This window comes from Scyliorhinus canicula, chromosome 15 (genome assembly GCF_902713615.1).
Source record: "Scyliorhinus canicula chromosome 15, sScyCan1.1, whole genome shotgun sequence".
NCBI classification, from domain to species: domain Eukaryota; kingdom Metazoa; phylum Chordata; class Chondrichthyes; order Carcharhiniformes; family Scyliorhinidae; genus Scyliorhinus; species Scyliorhinus canicula.
The window spans coordinates 7,023,756-7,045,778 of record NC_052160.1 but is presented as its reverse complement, the minus strand read 5'-3'; the positions used below and the strand labels follow the sequence as shown (position 1 = coordinate 7,045,778).

The following is a 22,023-nucleotide window of genomic DNA, read 5'->3' as shown; positions in this document are numbered from 1 at the left end:
TGCTGCACGGTACTGTCCCGATTATTTACTGCTGAGGCTGAACTACCATAAGCACAATTTAGCTATAAAATCCCCATGCCTCAGACTCTGCCTTTCCTGACGGTTACAAATGAGCATGAAACTGCTGCAGTGCAAACAATGCCCAAGTCAATGTGAAGATTCTTTATTCAGGTTAATACCGCTTCCAGGCAAATGGATCCCCATATTTATTATTCTGAAAGGTAACAAACATGTTGAAGAGTGAGTGGCAATGATGATAGCAGATGTGAGATGCTGCTATTCATCTCTGGATTCCCTGCTGCAAACCCATGCCAGTGATGGCGAACAGTCACTGACGGTTGCTAAAGGGCATCATGAAAGTGTCACGTTGGCTACACAAGGGCAGCTATGCGGCACAGCGTTCTGAATACCCCAACATATTGTTGAATGGAAGTGAAGCAGGCGCGCGGCAGTTGGTTGGTGGGGGGAGCAGGAAGTGTGTGTGGAAAATGCTATGAATAGAATGGGAGCCACTCTCCTGAAGTTCATTGACAATGGCGGTCTTGCCTCCTGCTTTCTCAGACAGTGAACGGATGTACAGATTAAACCTGGAAATCACTGAAAACAATGAAAAGTCATTTTGCACAATATGCCATCTTTGAATCAAGATTAGGGTGAGAAAGGAGGGTTTCCTTTTTATATGAATATTTTCATACCATAAGGAAACTGCAGATTTTGTACAGTCCATTAATTCTAAATGAGACTTCTAAACCTAACAACATAAGGAGCAGGAGCAGCAGTGAGCCAGGTGGCTCTCGAAGCCTGTTCCACCATTTCATAAGGTTGTGGTTTGTTCTCAGCTCCACTCTGCCATCCGTTCACCACATCTCTTCATACAATGGTGGATTGTCCACAGCCATCTGGGTGCAGAATTCCACACATTCTACTGCCAGCCCTCGAGTGAAGGCAATTCAACTAGAAGTACATGTGGAACTTGAGGAAACTGAACATTAGAACATAAAACAGATTCAAACTTATTTAGGACTCCAGTAAATTTAAAGATAGTGGACTGGACTAGTAACTCTCAGTCTCGACTATCATTGTAAATTGTGAACTGGAACTCAATTAAATGAGAGAGATTCTCTCGCCCAACAAAGGGCATGACCATGAAAGCTCGGGTGCTTGTTGTAAGAAGTCAACTGGTGCACTGAAAAGAACTTGCATTTATATAGCACCTTGTGTGAATTCAGGATGTCCCAAAATGCTTTGTAGACATTAAAGTGCTCACAGCAGTCAAACTGCAATCAGCAACGACGTAAATGATCTGAGAATTTTAGTGTGGGATTTTGGTTGATGGATTGTCATGGGCCAGGGCATGAGGAAAACTCCCCTGCTCCTCTTTGAATAGTGCGGCAGGATCTTTTACATCCAGCAGAGAGGGTTTAATGTTTCACCTGAAGGATTTCAACAGTGTGGCGCTGAGGCGTCAACCTGGATAACGTGTTCAAGTGTCCGGAGAGCAGTTTCAAACCAGCGGCATCGTTTCCGAGGTGAAAGTGTTATCACTGAGTTATGGGTGATACAAACTCTTCAGGGAAGGGAACCTACTTTTACCTGGTATGGTTTGCATGTAATTCCAGTCCATAATGTGAGAAAATTGAACAAAAGTGGTGCAAAATGACGTGGAACTCCGAAGCATTTCAAGACACAGCACAATACTGTAATGATTACGATGCTGAACTAGAAACACCTAGAAACACACCGGCTGTGTCCAAATCATGACAAGTTGTGAAACCTCATTTAAGGACCGTTCCCCAGTAATTATCCAGATGTCTTTTGGAGTCCACAAACAAAGTGGCCGACTCTTAATGCTCCATGAAGTGACTTAGCAAGTGACCAATTGCTTTGAAACAGTGCCAACAATTAGAGGCGACAATAAAATCTCATCTGGGTTACTCACATTTTGAGAATTTAAAAGAAAATGTAATGTCTTAAAAAAAAAACCTGAAAATGAGGTTTGAATTACCTAAGTGGCTTGCCAGGTCTGCTTGCTCTGAAAATCTCAAGCTGGCGAACAAACGTTAGCTCTGCATCATACAGGACAACATAGCGGGGCTCGATTTCATGCAGTACCCGGGACAGGCTATATGGATCGCTACAGCCCAGTAAGGGATGGATGACAATGAGTGGCTCCGTCAGGATTCCATAGCAGGCATCTGTTGGCAATTTCAGGATCACGCCCTCAGATTCTGTCTCCTCAGTGCTGGCTTCAGCACTAACATTTTCTTCATTGTCCTCTGCCTCCTCTCCTTTGTTAATCTTTTTCGAACCGTCGTCATTTTCTCTCCCCACCATTTGGGTCAACGTTAATTCTGGTTTCTTCCTGTTTTTACCGGTCTCTGCTCTGGTTTTCTTCATTTTAGGCCCATTGTCAGACTTCAGTCTTGCCTTAGATTTGCCAGGCTTCCAATCTTTTATGCAGGCTGCCCCTTCCTCCTCGTTTTTCCCAAAGGTTTTATTATACAGCCTCATTAACAAGTTTTCCGCTCCAGCGGTGATGTACTCCTTCAGCTGAGCACAGGTTCGATCATCACTGGCACAGATCAGCACATGACCTACAAACAGCAAGAGAAAACACTGCAGCAATCATCTTGTTCATTAAGAAAAGCTTACACACACTTACACACATGAACAATTGATGTAATACCATATCTGTTCTAGAGAGAGGTGTTTGGAGATGATTTGCAGTACATGGTCCTGTCAGCAGCAATGACTATTTAAAAGGTTATTCATCAACACTGCACAACCAGGGCCGGTTTAGCTCACTTGGCTAGACAGCTGGTTTGTGATGCAGAGTGAGGCCAGCATCGCGGGTTCAATCCCCCTGTGGCTGAGGGATTGAACCCCGCCTTCTCAACCTTGCCCCTTGCCTGAGATGTGGTGATCCTCAGGTTAAATCATCACCACCAGTCAGCTCCCCTCGCCCTCAAAGGGAAAAGCAGACTATAGTCATCTGGGACTATGGTGACTTTACTTTTTAAACTTAGAAACGAACAGGGAGTTAAAACAACAAAACTCAATTACCAGATCAAAACTTCCCATGTTCCAGCCGATGATGCAAATAACACGCAGTTTTAGTTGCTACAGTTAAGAACTTTAAAAAACCAGACAACATTGGGAGGACGTACTGGGGACAGAGGTAGGATGGGGACTCTGGAGCGAAGCACTGAGCAGGGTGAGCTCCACCTCCTCCTGCGCAAGGCTAAGCCTAATGCAGCTCAAAGTGGTGCACAGAGCGCACCTGACCAGAACCCGAATGAGCAGGTTCTTCCCGGAGGTGGAGGACAAATGTGAGCGGTGCCAGAGGGGCCCGGCCAACCACACAGCTTGCTGGGTTCTGGGCAGCCTTCTCCGAGGCAATGTCCAAGGTTGTGGGGGTGAGGGTGAAGCCATGCCCAATAGTGACAACCTTCAGGGTATCGGGGCAGCCAGAGTTACACACGGGAAGGGGGCTAACGCCCTTGCTTTCGCTTCCCTAATCGCACGCCGGAGAATCCTGCTCAGCTGGCAATCGGCAGCACCACCCAAAGCTGCAGACTGGCTGGCTGACCTCTCGGAAGCTCTCCACCTGGAGAAGATTAAGTACGCCATCCGAGGGTCAGAGGAAGGCTTCCTGGATACTTGGGGGCAGTTTGTCGGCCAGTTCCAAAACCTGTTCCAGGCCAGCAACGAGGAGTAAGCCAGGGAAAAAAAAAAGATGAAGGACCAAAGGACTGTGTAACCCGGGGGTGGGGGAGGAAAATGGATAACCACAAGAGAAGAGGAAGGGTGCTGAAACCAATGGGGAGGGGGGACAGGAGGAAGTGGGGGGGGGATATCATAGACCGGTCCAGAGGGCAGCAAAATGTATGTACAGTTAGTCAAATGAAGGACAAAGCAAACCTCTGTAAAATAAAGCAAATTAGCACGGGCAAGAAAAATGTAATGTATATAAGCAACAACTGTGTATAAATATGAGAAACGCCAATAAAAAGATTTTCAAAAAAAGTCACTGATGAGAAAACGCTAGTTGGTCCATCAAAAATCAAGTCCTTTACGGTGTTAGCTGTTCCATCGAATCGAATTTTAAACAAGCTTTTACCTCTGCCACCTTGCTGTCTAGATCATCTAGATAGAATCTTTACCATCACAAGTTCTCTTGATAGACATTCTAACTTCACATTCCATTATCATTCGTGCCCAAACTGCCTATATTTTATCAGCTTTATAATTGTTTTCTCACAGTGTTAAGAGTGTAAATGGAAATAATATCTGCTTTCACATTCCTATGAATATCTAAGCTTTACCACTTCTACTAACATGGATTGTCTATTCTCATATCAGAATAGCTTCACTGTTCAGCTACCTAATTTGATTCGATTAGGCCCACCTCAGCGGGGAGCGTGGGGTGTGCACGTTCATACAGCAAATGTCATTGGAATCATTTATATTCCAGCAGCAGCTTCTTCACAAAATGCATGAATCTCATGCGCAACAAAATGAAATGTCTTTCACATAAACATGTACCTGACTCATAAATCATTTAACACTTTTGAAAAAAAATCTAATTTCTGTCTAAATTTCAAGTACAATTTCTCTGCGTGTTCCAGCCCCAGCTGTCCCATAATACCTTTCAAAAGTCTCAAAACATTTGATGTAGAATCTGCACCATCTGGAGTTGCCATTCTCATAGGATTGCTACAATCTGTGCCAATACATGCATTCTGCAGCTAGGCAAATGAAAGCGAGGTGTTCAATTCTCCCAGCTGTTCAGATAGCTTACCTGAGTCTGTCAATGCTTCATTGGGCTCATTTTCCTTCTTGATCTCAGCTAGAACTTCACTCAGCGCTTCCCACTTTGGGTTTGTCTCCAGGACAAGATTCTTCTTTTCCTCTAAACAAAACACAAACAATCCTTGATCAAGTCATTGAGTTTTAAATAGATTTCCAGCCCGTCTGTCTTGAAAATGAAATGAAATGAAAATCCCTTATTGTCACAAGTAGGCTACAAATGAAGTTACTGGGAAAAGCCCCGAGTCGCCACATTCCGGCACCTTGAACTCTTTGAAGGAATTGTTTGTTTTTGGAAGATAGAAAATTCCTCCTTTTCCTGTTTCCCAAGGGAAGTAAAGCACCAGGTAGGTGACGCTCGTGTTTTGAAATCACTCTGTAGTTGTCGATGGTAGCCATGATGTAGAGATGCCGGCGTTGGACTGGGGTGAGCACAGTAAGAAGTCTTACAACACCAGGTTAAAGTCCAACATGTTTGTTTCAAACACTAGCTTTCGGAGCACTGCTCCTTCCTCAGGTGAATGAAGAGGTATGTTCCAGAAACATATATATAGACAAATTCAAAGATGCCAGACAATGCTTAGAATGCGAGAATTTGCAGGCAATTCAGTCTTTACAGATCCAGAGATGGGGTAATCCCAGGTTAAAGAGGCGTGAATTGTCTCAAGCCAGGACAGTTGGTAGGATTTTGCAAGCCCAGGCCAGATGGTGGGGGATGAATGTAATGCGACATGAATCCCAGGTCCCGCTTGAGGCCGCACTCATATGTTTGGAACATGGCTGTAGCCAAGGACCTGGGATTCATGTTGCATTACATTCATCCCCCACCATCTGGCCTGGGCTTGCAAAATCCTACCAACTGTCCTGGCTTGAGCCAATTCACACCTCTTTAACCTGGGGTTACCCCCATCTCTGGATCTGTAAAGACTGAATTACCTGCAAATGCTCACATTGTCTTGCATCTTTGAATTAGTCTACATATATATATGTTTCTGGAACATACCTCTTCATTCACCTGAGGAAGGAGCAGTGCTCTGAAAGCTAGTGTTTGAAATGAACATGTTGGACTTTAACCTGGTGTTGTAAGACGTCTTACTGTTGTCTATGGTGGCATCATCTTGAATCCATCTTAACCCCAAAGAGCCTTTGCTTTATTTCTCCCTCCTCTACCAGGGAGAAAGTCACTGGTGGGTCATTGGACACTCACTAAGTGTAGGTCTGAGCCTTTATTTGATAAATTACATGAAAAAGTAGCTCCTTTGGTGGTGGGTGGCCTGACCACCATTTGAAAGTCATGATGTGGAGATGCTGGCATTGGACTGGGGTGAGCACAGTAAGAAGTCTTACAACACCAGGTTAAAGTCCAACAGGTTTGTTTCAAACACGAGCTTTCGGAGCGCAGCTCCTTCCCTAGGAAGGGAGCTGCGCTCCGAAAGCTCGTGTTTGAAACAAACCTGTTGGACTTTAACCTAGTGTTGTAAGACTTCTTACCATTTGAAAGTGTTAGCGCACTACCATCATTCTCCTGACGCAGCACAATGCAGAACGTCCACCGAATTTAATCTGCAGAAACCACCGGGAAGAGATTTCTTGCTCTGCGCAGGTTCCCCAGTAAAACACAGAACAATCCTGGAAACATACAAACATTTTCCACACTGAGTAGCTAAAGGAGCCCCAACTAATTTGTCACCTTTGAGGCTGCAGTGACAACAGTCACATACACACCTGTCTTGGTCGTTTCTTTTGGTTCAGTCTTTACCACATTTCCTTTAAGCTTTGCCTCTGAACGCTTGTACACTCTGGCTCGAGCATTCACAAACATCGTATTACTGGCATCCAGAAACAGCCACCCTGTCAGCACAAAACAATATTTGTTAATTATACTTTATGGCATCAATGTTTTATCAATTAGTGAAGGACACAATATCGTGGAAGCCCTGGATGAACGATGCCACCTGCAGCTCCCTCAAGCAACTCTGCCAGTGTCCGACAGTCAACTCTCAACATTTACATCATTGGCTGCTCCCAAGTTGCAACTGAGGAGCTTGCCATCAGCAGCCAGGGTGCATTCTGATGTGCCACCAGCTGGGTGGTTGCAGGAAACATTGCAGCAAAGCATTCAAGTAATACATTAATAGCTGCAATATGCTATCCAGGGTATTTCCCATCATCGGTAGAGCAGTGCTAATCCTGATTAAGCCATGAATTTCTGGAGGGAAGATTTTATCTGGCCAGTTTTTTGATTTCTTTCTCACAATATTCAACATTTTCAATAAATATATTTGAAAATGCTGATGTTGACAAAACTGCCTCAAGGTGCTTGGCGAGACTGTGAAATATAACTTGTAAAGGGAGTTGATCACTCTACCAGCACCACGGTAATATCTATTATCATTCCTGCTCATTTCTCACAACTTGGGTTGGTTTAGCACACTGGGCTAAATCGCTGGCTTTTAAAGCAGTCCAAGACAGGCCAGCAGCACGGTTCAATTCCTGTACCAGCCTCCCCGAACAGGCGCCGGAATGTGGCGACTAGGGGCTTTTCACAGTAACTTAATTGAAGCCTACTCGTGACAATAAGCGATTTTCATTTTCAACTGCAGCAGCCGGACTGAGAGAGGGAAGAATTTGGACTTATTTCCGATCCGATTTTTCCAATGTCTTTTTCGGATGCCACTCTCCACAAACTGACCGTCCAAATAACATTAGTGAGCCAACGGCAAAACAAAGTGACCGCCGTTATTAACACTGATTTTTCTTTACTTCCCGGGAGATTTTCATTTAAACGGAATTCAGATTTTCAAATTGCCACGTTCTGGATTACGAGTTCCGGCCTCGATCCTGCCTTTGTTGCTTCTGGCACTATTTCAGACGGCAAGTAGGAGTCAGCCACATTGCTGTGGATCTGAAATCATGTGAAGGGCAGATTGGGTAAGGCTAGTGAACAATGGTTTCATCGTTAGACAGAGCTGCCAGCCTTTTCCAACGGAAATCAGTCTTCCAGATACCAAAAATCTGTATTTTGTCAGTAAAATCGGTACTTTCATTTCAAAGAAAAAATGCCCACCAATCTGAAGTACAAATCTAAAACACGAATAGAAAATGCGAATCTAACCCTGTTATATAGGTGTACATCATGAGTGGGTGTTTTCAAATTAAGTTTCAAACATTCAGTAAATCTAATAATGAAAAATTCTATAATACAATGCAGCAGGGTTTAAATTACCCATTTATGAGTTTTTAAATGATTACGGATGGATTGCTGATTCCCAGAGAGCACAATAGAACCACAGGCTGCCTTCTTAACAACTACCAAACATTTTAAAATTGCATCACATCACACCATACAATTTTCAATGCGTTCGCCGATGTAGATAGTCTACACGTGTGATTGTGTAGTCGACCCTCAACGCGATGTTTTTAATCCCAATAAAAGGTTGTACTGGCACTTTGATACAAAACCATGCGAAGGATCACACGCATGCTCTGTAGAGTGTGCGTGTGTGTGTGTGTGTGGGGGGGGGGGGGGGGGGGGAATGAGGGCATGGGGACTCTGCGCAGTGCCTTCAGTCTTCTAGTCTTTATAGGCTGCTTCCTTTTGATACTTTTTTCTTCCCCCTAAAAAAAACTCCTCTCGATTTAATCACTCTCCTTAAGTATGTTGTGTGAAGGGGCAGCATGTGGCACAGTGGTTAGCACTGGGACTGCGGCGCTGAGGACCTGGGTTTGAATCCCGGCCCTGGGTCACTGTCCGTGTGGAGTTTGCACATTCTGTCTGAGTGGGTTTCACCTCCACACCCAAAGATGTGCAGCATAGGTGGATTGGCCAAGCTAAATTGCCCCTTAATTGGAAAAAAATAATAATTCGGTACTCCAAATTTATTTTAAAAAAGTACGGTGTGTGGGATTTGTCCCAGGGCTGCAGTGGATTTCGTATTTCAACTCGAGAAAAAGTATTGCCGAATTCAAGTAGATTTTCTGTATGAAATTCTGTGTGAAATGCGGGAAATCCATGCTAGTTGGCAGCGCTAATTAGACTTTCAATTCCAGATTTTTTAAAAATCAAATTCAAATTTTACGATTTGTCACGGTGGGATTCGAACCCGGGACCCCAGAGGATGACTTTGAGTCTCTGGATTACGGGTCCAGTGACAATAGCACTAAATCACTGCCTTCCTGATTACGGATAGCTAGGGCAGTAACATAACTATTACATTGCTGCTCCAGATCCTAAGTTATTTGGCAGCTAAAGCCCAAGAGGCAGTTTTGTCAAAAGTCATGGGGTATTGTATGAGGGCAAGTAATAAAGCTGGGATGGTAAAGAAGCAAAAAGGATATCCCATCTGATCCCGAAGGTGCTAGATAATAGAACAGGTGAAAGCACTGTTTGACAAGTATATGGCAAAGACTCACCTACAGAAACAAAAATGTTGGAATAACTCCATTCAAACAATCGAGTAAAACAGCAACTTGAATGTAAGAACACCTTTAAGGCAGGCAAATGGCTCAAACTCAACAATGTTCCATTGATCTTCTCGGGCGACAGACACACCAACAGGACTAACTGAAACACCGATATCCCGCTCCAAGTGTATCCGAAAGGATTTGGCCTGATTAACCAATTTACTGTTTACTTCAGTTTACTGTTTTGCATACGATCTCCATAATCTATCAAGATTCCACTGTTGGCGTGGTAGTTGGGTGATTATATTTCAGAGTGGACGAGAATCCCAGTTAACTGCAGACATCACGAAGACGAAAAGGTCTGAAACAGAAGTCAACTGTGAAACTAGAACTGCTTTCAGATTTTGAGCCATGTCTGGGGAAATGGTCCACATACGTAATTCCCCCACACTTGCATCCTAATAGTTTTTTTTATTTGCCTGAAGCTTCCCGACAGGGATGAGTTTAATGAAGAACCAAAATGAGGCAGTGGTAAGTATCCCGCTTCAGGACTTAATGGTCATAGAATGCAGCTACAGTTGGGAGTATCAACCCGTAAAACCACGGTGCAGCTGTAACGCAGCAGTCTCCCCATGTTAAAAAACTTCAGTCACAAGTTCTTACACAGGCTGTATTTCATGGCAAGCATCCCTCTTCGTTTTGAGGGACTTTTGGAGAGAGAAATAAGGAACTCTCATCAGCCGAGCTCAAAAAGGTCATGGACGGCTCAGCAAACAGAAAGGCACCTGGCAAGGCTGGCATCCCAGCCAAACTGCTCGAGGATACGAGGTCCCATCTACTGCCACACCGTTATGATCTTCTCCTCTGGATGGCACTTCACAGGAGATGCACGAGGCAAAACCCATCATAATATGTAAAAACAAAGGTGACAGAGGAGACTGCGACAACTCCAGGGGTGCTCGATCCTTAGTCACGGGGAAGGCCTTTGCTCGGGTCATACTTAAAAGACTTTATCCACTTTCAGGTCAAGTGTACACAGTTCGACAACATAGTGTTTGTGCCACAGACCTCCTGTAAATACGATCTTCTTCACAGTCCAGCTACAAGAGAAGTGTAGGGAGCAGGGATACCTCTTTATCTCACTTTTGTAGATCTCACTAAGACTTTCAATACCATCAGCAAAGCAGGACTCTGCATGATTAGGAGGAAAATTGGCTCTCCACCAAAGTTGCCCGACAACATGCTCTGCACCGTACAGTTTAATGGCTCCGCTTCCGACAGTTTCAAAGTGGAAAAATGGAATGAAGCAGGGCAGTGTCCTAGCTCTGACTCAGTTTGGCATCTTCCTTATCCATTACCTCCTTTACCTCCCCTGATGATATGGAAGGAATCTATTTACATCCTAGGTCAGATGACCTTGTGACAGAGAACTCCAGTACAACGATGCTACTGCTGTACTATTCACCCAGACAGAAACTCAGCTGCAAAGACTCTTGGACAGTCTCTCCCACGGCTGTAAGTTGTTCTGGACTATACCCATCAAGACAACCGTGGTCATGAGGCAAGATGTTGCATATCTTCGCCTCATCACACTAAGTAACAAATGCTGTCTTGGTCAGCAAATTCTCTTATATCAGGTCCACTACGGCAATCTATCCCTGAATGCAGAAATTGATAACACATAGGGAAGCTGCTACCACCTTCAGCGACTCACAAAATGCACGTGGAAAAGTCGTCCAAACATTTCCATCTTTTCTGCTTGTGGTGCATTATGAGTATATCTGGCTGGACAAAATCACAAATGTGACAGTCCTCTCAAAGGCAGAACTCCCAACTTTGTTGGCACACATCAAACTGAAGTGTCTTCATTGGCTCGGACACAACTGCAGTGTGGAAGATGGTGTCATATCCAAGGGCTTTCTGTCTGGTGACATAGCCAGAGCCAGGAGGATGCCCAAAGCTCTGCTTCAAGCATGACATGAAGGCCCTAAGCATAGATCATCACACCTGGGAGTCACTACTTGGCAACATGTGAACCAGCAGCTTGGCAACTGGTGCCAACACTGAAAACAACAATCCACAATGACACTTGGCCATTTCATGTGTGGCATATGTGGTAGCACCTGCCTCTTCAGCCGTTGGCAAAAGTCCGCCGGATGAAGACACCCAATGTGAAATAGATCATTTGTTGCATGCCCTTTATCTTTCACAGATGGATGCCAGGACGTGACAGAGGTTTGTTTGGAAGAGGAGTACCCTACAGAGGCTGTAGTGGGAACAGAAATTACAACAACTTTCAAAAGTGATTAAAAATATGAAACAAAAAGGGTTACATGGCATGGAGGAAGGGAATGGAACCACAAGGATAACTCCTTCAGAAAGCTGCAGCAGCAGTGAGATGGAATGGTGGTCTAGAATTTATGATTCTGTGATACCGAAAGCTGCGATGTAGCAAGAAGCATAAACACAGAGGGCTGACAAAAATGTGGACATTTCTTATGGCACGACCCAGCTGCCATCTTGCAGCAGCTAGTATCTAACATTTGTATTGTTCTTCAGGGTTTTGACCAAGGGTGATATCATGACCAGTACAAGGCTTGCAGGGCTGAAGGGCCTGTTCCTGTGCTGTATTGTTCTTTGTTTTATCCCAGCAATACCGGCCTATGCTGTAGAAGGTACCCTATCATGAAACAACATAGAACATCAAGCTAGTTGGCACACTGTCTTGCAAATGTCCCTCCACCACAGTAAAAGACAGATGCACTTCATGTCGTGATTATCACTCAGAAAGCTTGTACTGACTTGCTTATAAGAAGAATGCCTGTGCCTAATGAATTCATTTAAATGTACAGCTCTTTATATGCCACACATAAACATGGTGCATCTTCCCAACAACTTCAGAAGTACTTCATTGGCTGTAAAGCACTCTGGGACATCCTGAGGTTGTGAAAGGGACTTTATAAATTCAAGTCTTTCTTTGATTTTTCCCTTCCTCTATCATGATTGACTGTCTTTGAATGCCGCCTTAATTCATTGGCCGCCTGTTTATCTTTCAAAGATAAAAAACAGACTTGAAATCAATTTAATTTGTTCTTAAGCAACTAAAATGGAATTGGAAGACTCTGGTAATTGTAACCCTACTCCTGGCTCCTTAGCACTGTTATCTTCTAACACACCAAGAGCTAAGCAATGCTAAATCAGTACAATAAAAGTAAATTAAAAATAGAAAATGTTGGAAAAACTCAGCAGATCTGGCAGCAACTGTGGAGAGTGAATAGAGTTAATTTTGAGTCCGTGTGGCTCATCTTCACAGCTAAAGAGAGGGAGAAATGTGCTGGATTACATAAAGAGGGGTGGACCAAAGTAGAAGATCAGTGACTGGTGGGAGCGAGGAGAGATGTGTAGGTCAAGAGGCAGAGGACATATTAATGACAGTAGAAGATGCTAGTAGTGGCAGAAAGGGAAGATATCAAAATGTGTTAATGGGAGAAAGGTCAGTGTGAGAATGTGAAACAGGGAAGTGAGGATGTGAAGCAAGGGTTAATAGCCAGAAACAGAAAGAACCAGGTGGGACATCACAAATTAAACGAATATGTAAGAATATGTTATTGAAGCCATTGTAGGATGTTCAAGGTAAGGGAGTGCAACTATAAGCCACACAACCTTGAGAAACAAGGCGAATGGCCGGATGATGAGATATGAAAGATGGAGGCCGCTTGCAATTATAACTACCATTTACCAATTAAGCTACTAGTTAGGCTAGAGCTGCTACATTATCATATGCCAATAGATAACTTCAAGGTTTGTAAAATCATGTATTGGAATTATTGTGATAACCAATGTAAGAGCCATTTATAAATCATGGCTGGACACCTGGTGTTTTGCTAAAATTGCTATACGCTTTTGTGCCACTAGATAACCGCAAAATGTCTATCTCAATGTCTGTAAGATTATGTATTGAAAATATATGACAATAACAAATTAATCATGTCATGTACTGGACATTTGATAAAAACAAGCTGTAATCTGTATTGGGGCCAGCTCAAGTGAAAGTAAGAGACAACCCCTTAAAAAAACATATAAAGGAAACGTGCTTTGAGCAAGACTTTGGCACTCTCAGAGAGGTGGTTCTTTGGAATACCTAGAGAGCGGCCCCGATCGTAATAAAGAATATTCTGAAGTACGGACGTGTTCGAGATTGTTTCTTCCGGACTGAGAAACAAGTGAATTAGATTCACATTCACATTTGGTGTCAGAAGTGGGATTTCAAAGAGTCTCCGCTGAGGCTGACGGCGTAAGCGACTGGTCGAGTTCGGGAGCGAAGGAGGAATTGGGCCACCACTGTGAGTAAAATTTTTGCCACTTTGGTATTCCCCTCCGCTGTACCGTCCGCGATTGAGCCCCGCTGCCAGTGCTCAGGGACGCTCCTACGAAATCCAGGTCAGTCCGGCGAACCCGTTTAAGGGAGGGAGTTGGCCCCTACAGTTATAGCCATGGACACAGTCAGGGACTAGTGTCGTAAGGAAGGGTGGTAGCCCTGGTAGTTAATAGCCACAACAGAGGTTTCGGCATTATCATGATCCTTGCTTTTGTTTAAAAGTGCCCCCGCGATAAGAGGCTTTAGAGGGTGCGTGATCAACCCTAAGTTAAAACTATAACAAGGACGTTATAACCTTGTAGTTAGATAGGCTTGCAGGCACGGATGAGCCTGCCTGAATTGGGCAACGGAGCAGGATAACTCCGTTTAAATTCAAGATTGAATAAAGTGGTCCAGGACCATTTCACCAAATTAACAATAATCGCAAGGATCATTAACTGCCAATAGTGTAGAGATGGGTAATACGTTAGATACAACCTCTGATAGTGGAAGCGCATTTCAAACCTTGTGTAAACAATATCCGGAATATTCCAAGCAACTGAGACAATTGTCAGGAGAATTGCATAAAAATTAAGAAGAAAAATGGCCACTGGGGGAAAACTAATGCATTAAAATTGGGTATAAAATTGACAGAAAAATGAATAGTTCAAACAGCCAATGTCTTAAAAAAAGGAAGGCACATATGGAAAAAGAACCAAGTCATTAGGCTATCCGCCTTGAATCTGTTTATTAATCCATGTGAGTTTAAGCTTAAGTGAGATAAGGTGCTGTCCGGGACTGCGGAGTTCCCAAATCTTATCTCCCAGAATTCTGACATAGTGAACTGCTTTGTTACTCATATTCAGGCCTTTGTGTGAATATTTTCACCCCTAACATTTAGTGTAAGTTTGGAAGGATTTGCTGAGCTGGACGCCGCTCGAGCCAGTGGACAAGGCGAGTAGTCAAACCTTTGACCGCCTAAAATTAGAATCACTTGGCAAGGCGGACAGACGGTGAGGTAACATCCAATAAATCTAGTATCAAGGCCAAATGAGTAAAAAAGTCAGTTTAAAAAATTTTTTTTTTTGGTTTTTGAAGAGCAAAATACTCTGGTTAAAAAAACAATGATCAAAGATGGGTGTGATTTCTGTGGAACAGAGAAAAATGGTGAGATACACAGAAGTAAAGATAAGACAAATAAAGTTAGAAGCACAAATGATAAATTCAACCTTCACACCATTTGGAAGACAGGCTGGTTAAAAGGAATTGAGCTCTAACTCCTTTAAACAAAGCAATCAAGTGGGTAAAGATAGTGTAAAGACCTCACAAAACTGCCAACAATTACGGCTAACAACTGTCCCGGAATGTCTCAAGGAGAAAAAAAAAAATCAAATTAAGTGAAGTCCAAAAGATCAGAAAGGGGCTAAAACACTCAATTAGTTTTGTTCAGGAATATCTGAGAATGACTAACCCCTCCACTCCCAGAACGAAAAAATGGGGAGGAAGATCAGTGCAAGGTTACGGTTGGAAACTTAAGAATGGATACATGTCGAGACTAACTTCAGATCATTTCAAGCCGTCCAGATAAATTCAGCAGTAATTCAACTCATTTGAAATAAAAGAAAAATAAACATCCAGTAATGTCTCTTTCCAAAAACCGGTTAAATAACGAGCATTGAAAATTGAAAGAAAGGATGGGTAATGTCTAAGGTCACATAGTAGACGGAGATGGCACCATGCCAAGTTCTCCAACACTTTTGATTCTGTACAAAAATTTAACCATTTCAGCAAGCAGGTCATCTGCACAAAGAAATATACATCTCTAAGAAAAGCTAATGCCTCTAAAATTAATCAGTGGAAATTGACTTAAATGGAATGACACAGATAAAGTTTTCGAAGGAGAATGAAAAATGTTGTTCTGTATTTTAATTTTGTTCCATTTTAGACAAAGAGAGACAGACAGAGTTACGTAGAGAGAGTTACGTAGAGAGAGAGAGACTGATAGAGACAGCGAAAGTTGAGAGGGCGAAAGAGAGCGAGTCAGGGAGAGACAGAGAAGGGCAGGGGTAGTTAGATAAAGAGAAAGAGCGACAAGAGTTCCAGAGAGAGAGAGAGAGAGAGAGAGAGTTTTAGGCATTTAAACATTGTTCTGAACTATTCACTGTCTTTGTATTCAGACTTTGACTTCAGACCTTGACTTTTTACGAGCTGTGATTATTTGAAAGCTTCGGGTTGTCTGCGCATTGTCACTGAAGGGTAATTTTGATACACAGAGAATTTTGGTCAGGGTGCGAGATCACGTGTGTAGGAATAGGAAAGTATTGGTTTTGTGGTGTTCAGCGGAGGTTGGGATGGTTGAGGTGCATGTGACAGGTGTGATCAAGCCGTGTTTCATTGGTTCAGGGTTGGAACTTCCCTGACACAGATAGTCTTCAGTAGGGTGAAACGAAACTGTCTCACAACGCAGATGTTTTAATTATGAGATTGCAGAATGACTTATAAACAACAGATGGGTAAATGAAATATGTCCATGAGTTTCAATAACATATTGTGTTCCTTGAAAAACTTGATAACGGGAATTTGGCAGCACTCCAACTTTTACTCCCAGCCATTTGAGTGAAAAATTAAAAACAAGTTTAGAGATGCGAATGGCATCATTCCAATTTATCCACCCACTATACCCCCCTTTTTGTCTCTGCAAGACAATTAACCCTTTCAACAAGCTTTTGTGTGTAATCCAGAAGATGTCTTGACACTCCCATGCGGGTTTGCCTGTGAACTCTGGCCTTTTAAATTCTGATAAAGTAATGAACAGTCCACACAGCTGAAGATGCATTTTAATTGGGACTTACAAATCTTAAGTTTTGAATTTTCACCCTCTTAACGACCCAGACCTAACCATGTTCACAGATGGAAGTGCTTCCATCGGTGAAAGGGGGGAGCGGTTATCAGGATATGCTATAATCAACCAGGGTGGGGAGACAGTAGAATCAGCAGCATTTGAGACTCCGTTTTCAGCACAGCAAGCAGAATTGTTCGCACTAATACGCGCATGCGCACTAGGAGCAGGCAAAAAGTAAATATTTATACAGACTCCAGATATGCTTTTGGAGTCATGATTTCGGACAATTATGGAAGAACAGAGGATTCTTAACATCCGCTGGCACCCCAATTCCCCATCAACAGCTAGTAACACCAGTTACTCCAAGCTCTTATGCTCCCAGAAAAGGTAGCAGTGATAAAGTGTACTGACCATACGAAAGGAAAAACTCCAGTAGATGAAGGAAATAGGCAGGCCGACCACCAAGCAAAAGAAGCCTCAAAGTCAAAGGCCATGGTAGCACCTACAATGATGAGCCAGACTAAAAGCTCAAAAGACAAGTCTCCCTCTAAAAAAGCCTATGCCGACCATTACTGACGTAATCCAGCTACAGGAGGACGCTCCTGCTAGCGATATAAAGTTATGGGAAGAATTGGGATGTACATATGATAAAGAAAGTAAGCTGTGGGTCACCCCAGCAGGGCAGACATGTATGCCCGATGCTTTGGCAGCCTGGGTGGCCGAATGTGTACACTTTGCAACTCACTGTGGTGCTCGCGCTACAGGTGATATATTGTTAAAAACCTGGTGGCATCCCAGACTGCAGGAGATAGCCCAACGAATTAGCAGTCGCTGCTTGATATGTCAGCAGTATAACCCTGGGAAGGCTGTCCCCTGTGAGCAGGGAAAAACACCATTGCCCGAGGGTCCCTTTGAGACCCTGCAACTGGACTACATTGAGTTGGAAAGATGTCAGTGTTATAAGCATGTATTAGTGATTGTTGATGTGTTTAGTAAATGGATAGAGGCCTATCCTACTGTAGATAATAAGGCTTCAACTGTAGTAAAAGTTCTTATGCGTGAAATTGTACCAAGATTTGGACTTCCATATTGTTTAAGCTCTGATAATGGACCTCACTTTGTGGGACAGATCAATAAAGAATTCTGCACTCAACTAGGAATTAAACAGCAGTTACACTGCACCTACAGACCCCAGGCAGCTGGGATCGTGGAAAGAGCTAACCAGACTTTGAAAACCAAACTTGCTAAGCTGCAAGCAGAGACTGGAGCCACCTGGCTCAAACTTTTACCTGTTGCACTTTTCCAGATCAGAACCACCCCTGCGGGAAAAACTCGATTGAGCCCCGCTGAAATCTTGTACGGAAGACCCCTTCGCACCCCCTGGGACTGTCATACATCCCGAGACATTCAGTTCCACCACATGACTACAGAAATGGCTAATTATATAATAGCCTTGACTAAAGTATTAAAGAGTCTCCACTTGCGAGTACGTGCCACGCAAGAGGAAGTGCCACCTTTAGTTAGCCCCGATATTGTACAACCGGGAGACCATGTGATGATCCGCAATTGGACACGGAAGGGGTTGGAACCACGTTGGGAGGGACCATTTCAAGTTCTCCTAACTACCCCCACAGCAGTCAAAATTGAAGGACGTAATGCATGGATTCACATGCACCATTGTAAACTTATAAAATTTGCGTGATCACTAACTCTCATTTCAAGTTCTAGGTATATGTGGCTGATCGTTCGATTACAGGATGAGACTGCCTTTTGTCTTCGTGATCCTTGCCAGCACACTACTGCGTGCGACCGCTCGAGACCGGCGATGTAGACCCAGCTCAAGGATGCTGCGCCTTTATCGGAAGGATACATCTCTGCGTCATCATCGTAAGGACACCTCTAGCTATGTCAACAAAACTACAAATGAGACCTTGCAGACGACGACCACAGTAGAAAACAGCACCACAGATGAGATCTTATGGATGGCAACTCCGGTGGATACCTGTACCACCATTATTCATCAAGACGAGCAGAAGCCTCGGTTGCTGACTACCCACGGATCCCTGACCTGCGATCGCTACGCTTGCCGGTGGGATTACCGGTGTACGAGGAAAAGGGATTACCGATGTACAAGGAAAAGCAGGCCACGAGTTCCTGCAGATAAGACTATCCATACTAAGACTATCCATACCCGCCTACCAGGAGGAAGCGGGCAACACACCACGTGACTGCAAATTAATTCCTGTTTATGTCTTATACTTATGCAAAGAAATTGAATATCTCCTCTTGTTGGGTATGTACGCATATTCCCAGCCATGCCCATGGGGGTATTCCCTTGGTCCCTCTTTCCTATTTGATCGAGGAAGTTGCAGAATGGGCTTTGCGACGTAATCATACCGATTCTGATGATGATACACAAGATATGATAGATTGGCAGTCGGCTGGGTTCAATATGAACAGGTTTCAAGGGTGGTGGCCAAAATTTAATGCAACCCGTCAGCCGCCCTACCTGATCCTCCCCAAGTATGCTAAATTTCCAAAAGGCAGTATATGTTTTAAAAAGGATCATGCCAATGGGACCTACCCAGTAGGTACTAGCCAATGTAACCAGACCCTGATTTGGCCACCACCCATAACTAATCTTACACAAAAGGGCTTGTTCACCTTTAATTGGTCAGCAGTGAAGAACCAGACTAGTGGCGGCCCCTGGAGGGGGGAACTGACTCGAATCATGCTGACGGATGCCAAGGGGAACTTGAGCTCGTACAATGATACCTATTTTGTATGCGGACAGAAAGCATATCCCTGGTTGCCTGAAAATTGGTCGGGTTCTTGCTATATGGGCTTTGTAGTCCCTGGTATTACCCATTATACAGACCTATCCGACCATCCCCATGCCCGATCCACTAGGGCCATTGTGCCTTGGGAGGCAATAGCTACTGTCCTTTGGCCGCAGTTCGGCAGTATTAGATCTCTCCAAAAAGTCACCCAGCTCCGGGATATATTGGAGCAGGTGGCCAATGATACTGCAGAAGGACTCAGTGAGCTCAGCGCAGAGTTAGTAGCTGTTCGGACGGTTGCCTTACAGAACCGCATGGCTTTAGACTACCTCCTCGCCAGCAAGGGAGGTACATGTGCTGTGGTGGGTTCTGAGTGCTGTACTTATATCCCTGATAGCTCGGAGAACATTACTCACCTAGTGGACCACATTCGGGATGGGGTAGAGAGACTCCGCCAGTCCTCCTCAGACGACTGGGGATGGCTGTGGTCTAGCTCCTGGACCACCTATCTGTTTCATGGATTTATTATCTTTATCGCTTTTTGCATTTTGCTGTGTATTATTATAACCTGTGTTAAATGCTTTTGTAATCGTTTAGGTGCTTCTGTGATGCCACAGATGATGCAGCGGCTTTCCCCATTAGACCCGCAGGACTTAGCACGTGCCGAGAATGTGTATGAGGATGTAGAGCTAGAGTTCCCGGAGGCATTCTTCAGACTCTCAAGGATAAGTTTCTGAGGGCTGTGTGATCATGGAATGATCAAAGGGGGGAGTGAGAATGTGAAACAGGGAAGTGAGGATGTGAAGCAAGGGTTAATAGCCAGAAACAGAAAGAACCAGGTGGGACATCACAAATTAAACGAATATGTAAGAATATGTTATTGAAGCCATTGTAGGATGTTCAAGGTAAGGGAGTGCAACTATAAGCCACACAACCTTGAGAAACAAGGCGAATGGCCGGATGATGAGATATGAAAGATGGAGGCCGCTTGCAATTATAACTACCATTTACCAATTAAGCTACTAGTTAGGCTAGAGCTGCTACATTATCATATGCCAATAGATAACTTCAAGGTTTGTAAAATCATGTATTGGAATTATTGTGATAACCAATGTAAGAGCCATTTATAAATCATGGCTGGACACCTGGTGTTTTGCTAAAATTGCTATACGCTTTTGTGCCACTAGATAACCGCAAAATGTCTATCTCAATGTCTGTAAGATTATGTATTGAAAATATATGACAATAACAAATTAATCATGTCATGTACTGGACATTTGATAAAAACAAGCTGTAATCTGTATTGGGGCCAGCTCAAGTGAAAGTAAGAGACAACCCCTTAAAAAAACATATAAAGGAAACGTGCTTTGAGCAAGACTTTGGCACTCTCAGAGAGGTGGTTCTTTGGAATACCTAGAGAGCGGCCCCGATCGTAATAAAGAATATTCTGAAGTACGGACGTGTTCGAGATTGTTTCTTCCGGACTGAGAAACAAGTGAATTAGATTCACATTCACAAGTGCTCCGGGAAAGCAAAACCTAAGAACAAATGAGAGATGGCCAAGTGGGGGAGGGGAGTTCTAAATTGGGGTAAAAAATGTTTTGGATATTTAATAAAGGGGTCAATATGGTGGGGAAAGGTCTATAGTTGTTGAACTTAATGTTCAGTCCCCAGGGTGAGGTGCTGCTCCTCCAGTTTACATTGGGCTTCGCTGGAGCATTGCAGCAGGCCAAGGATGGACATGTGGGAATGAGAGCAAGGGGCTGAGTTACAATGACAAGCGATAAGAAGGTTGGGATCATGCTGGAGGACTGAGCAAAGGTGTTCCGCAAAGCAGTCACCCAGTCTGTGTTTAGTCTCTCCGATGTAGAGGTGACTGCATTGGGAGCAGCGAATATTGTAGACCAGATTGAAGGAGGTACAAGTGAAATGTTGCTTCACCCGAGGGGAGTGTTTGGGGCCTTGGATGGTGAGGATGGAGGAGGTAAAGGGAAGGTGCCATGGGAAGGGGGTGAAGAGTTGGGGGTGATAGAGGAGTGGACCAGGGTGTCACAGAGGGAGCGGTTTTGCTTTCCTTGAGCACTGACTTTTATTCTGTCATTGACACACTCTGATATCTTACCTTTTATGCCACTACCAGCACCTCCTGCCAGTAACGCTTCCTGTGTCTCGCAACCTGCACAGCTTTGTTGCAATCTCTCCCGGCTCCCACCAATCACAGACCATCTACTCTGTTCCAGCTGCTCCAACCCTTCTTATACAGCATATAATCCAACACATCTCGCCCTCTAGTTCTGAAGATGAGTCATACAGACTCAAAACGTTGACTATTTTCTCTCTCCACAGATCCTGCCAGTCTGCCTGAGTTTTTTACGTGCAGGGTAGGATTCACCATGTGTGGGCTTTGTAAACTGGACATTTCCCCAAAATCAGCAGCAAACAGAAATGGCCAGAGTGCCAGCTATTTGTTGAGGTGTGCAGACAGTCAATTATGCGGTTGCCCGTGATATATTTTCTAGATACTTAGCAGAGTTTTCAGTCTTAATTTTACAATTACCTGAATTCTGTCCAAAAGCTTTCTCAGTGGCTCGAAGAGACTCGAGTAGATTGAGGAAAGTAACACAGTCATACTGGGTCAGATACTGTAACAGGGTGCGAAGAATCTTCAAATCCTGTACCAGAGACTTGGTTTTTGCACCAAGTTGGTGCCAGACTGGGTCTAAATAGTAACACATTGCCTGTAAAATAAGAAAATAGCCGTCATCGACAAAGTAAAAGCTTTCGTCAGGGAGGCAACAGAGGGGCTATGGAAGCGGAGATGGAGAAACTAT

The 22,023-nt window shown here is 43.9% G+C and overlaps 1 protein-coding gene across 1 annotated transcript in view; it reads right to left on the bottom strand.

Moving 5' to 3' along the window:
• Positions 1 to 22,023, bottom strand: part of ercc4 (excision repair cross-complementation group 4) — a 49,653-nt gene that overhangs the window by 4,235 nt on the left and 23,395 nt on the right. The window contains exons 5-8 of the mRNA XM_038819346.1: positions 21,750 to 21,930; positions 6,535 to 6,660; positions 4,802 to 4,912; positions 2,006 to 2,594 (exon numbers count right to left, since the gene is read on the bottom strand). Of these exons, the coding sequence (XP_038675274.1) occupies positions 2,006 to 2,594; positions 4,802 to 4,912; positions 6,535 to 6,660; positions 21,750 to 21,930 (1,007 nt within the window). The remainder of the gene's footprint in view (positions 1 to 2,005; positions 2,595 to 4,801; positions 4,913 to 6,534; positions 6,661 to 21,749; positions 21,931 to 22,023) is intronic.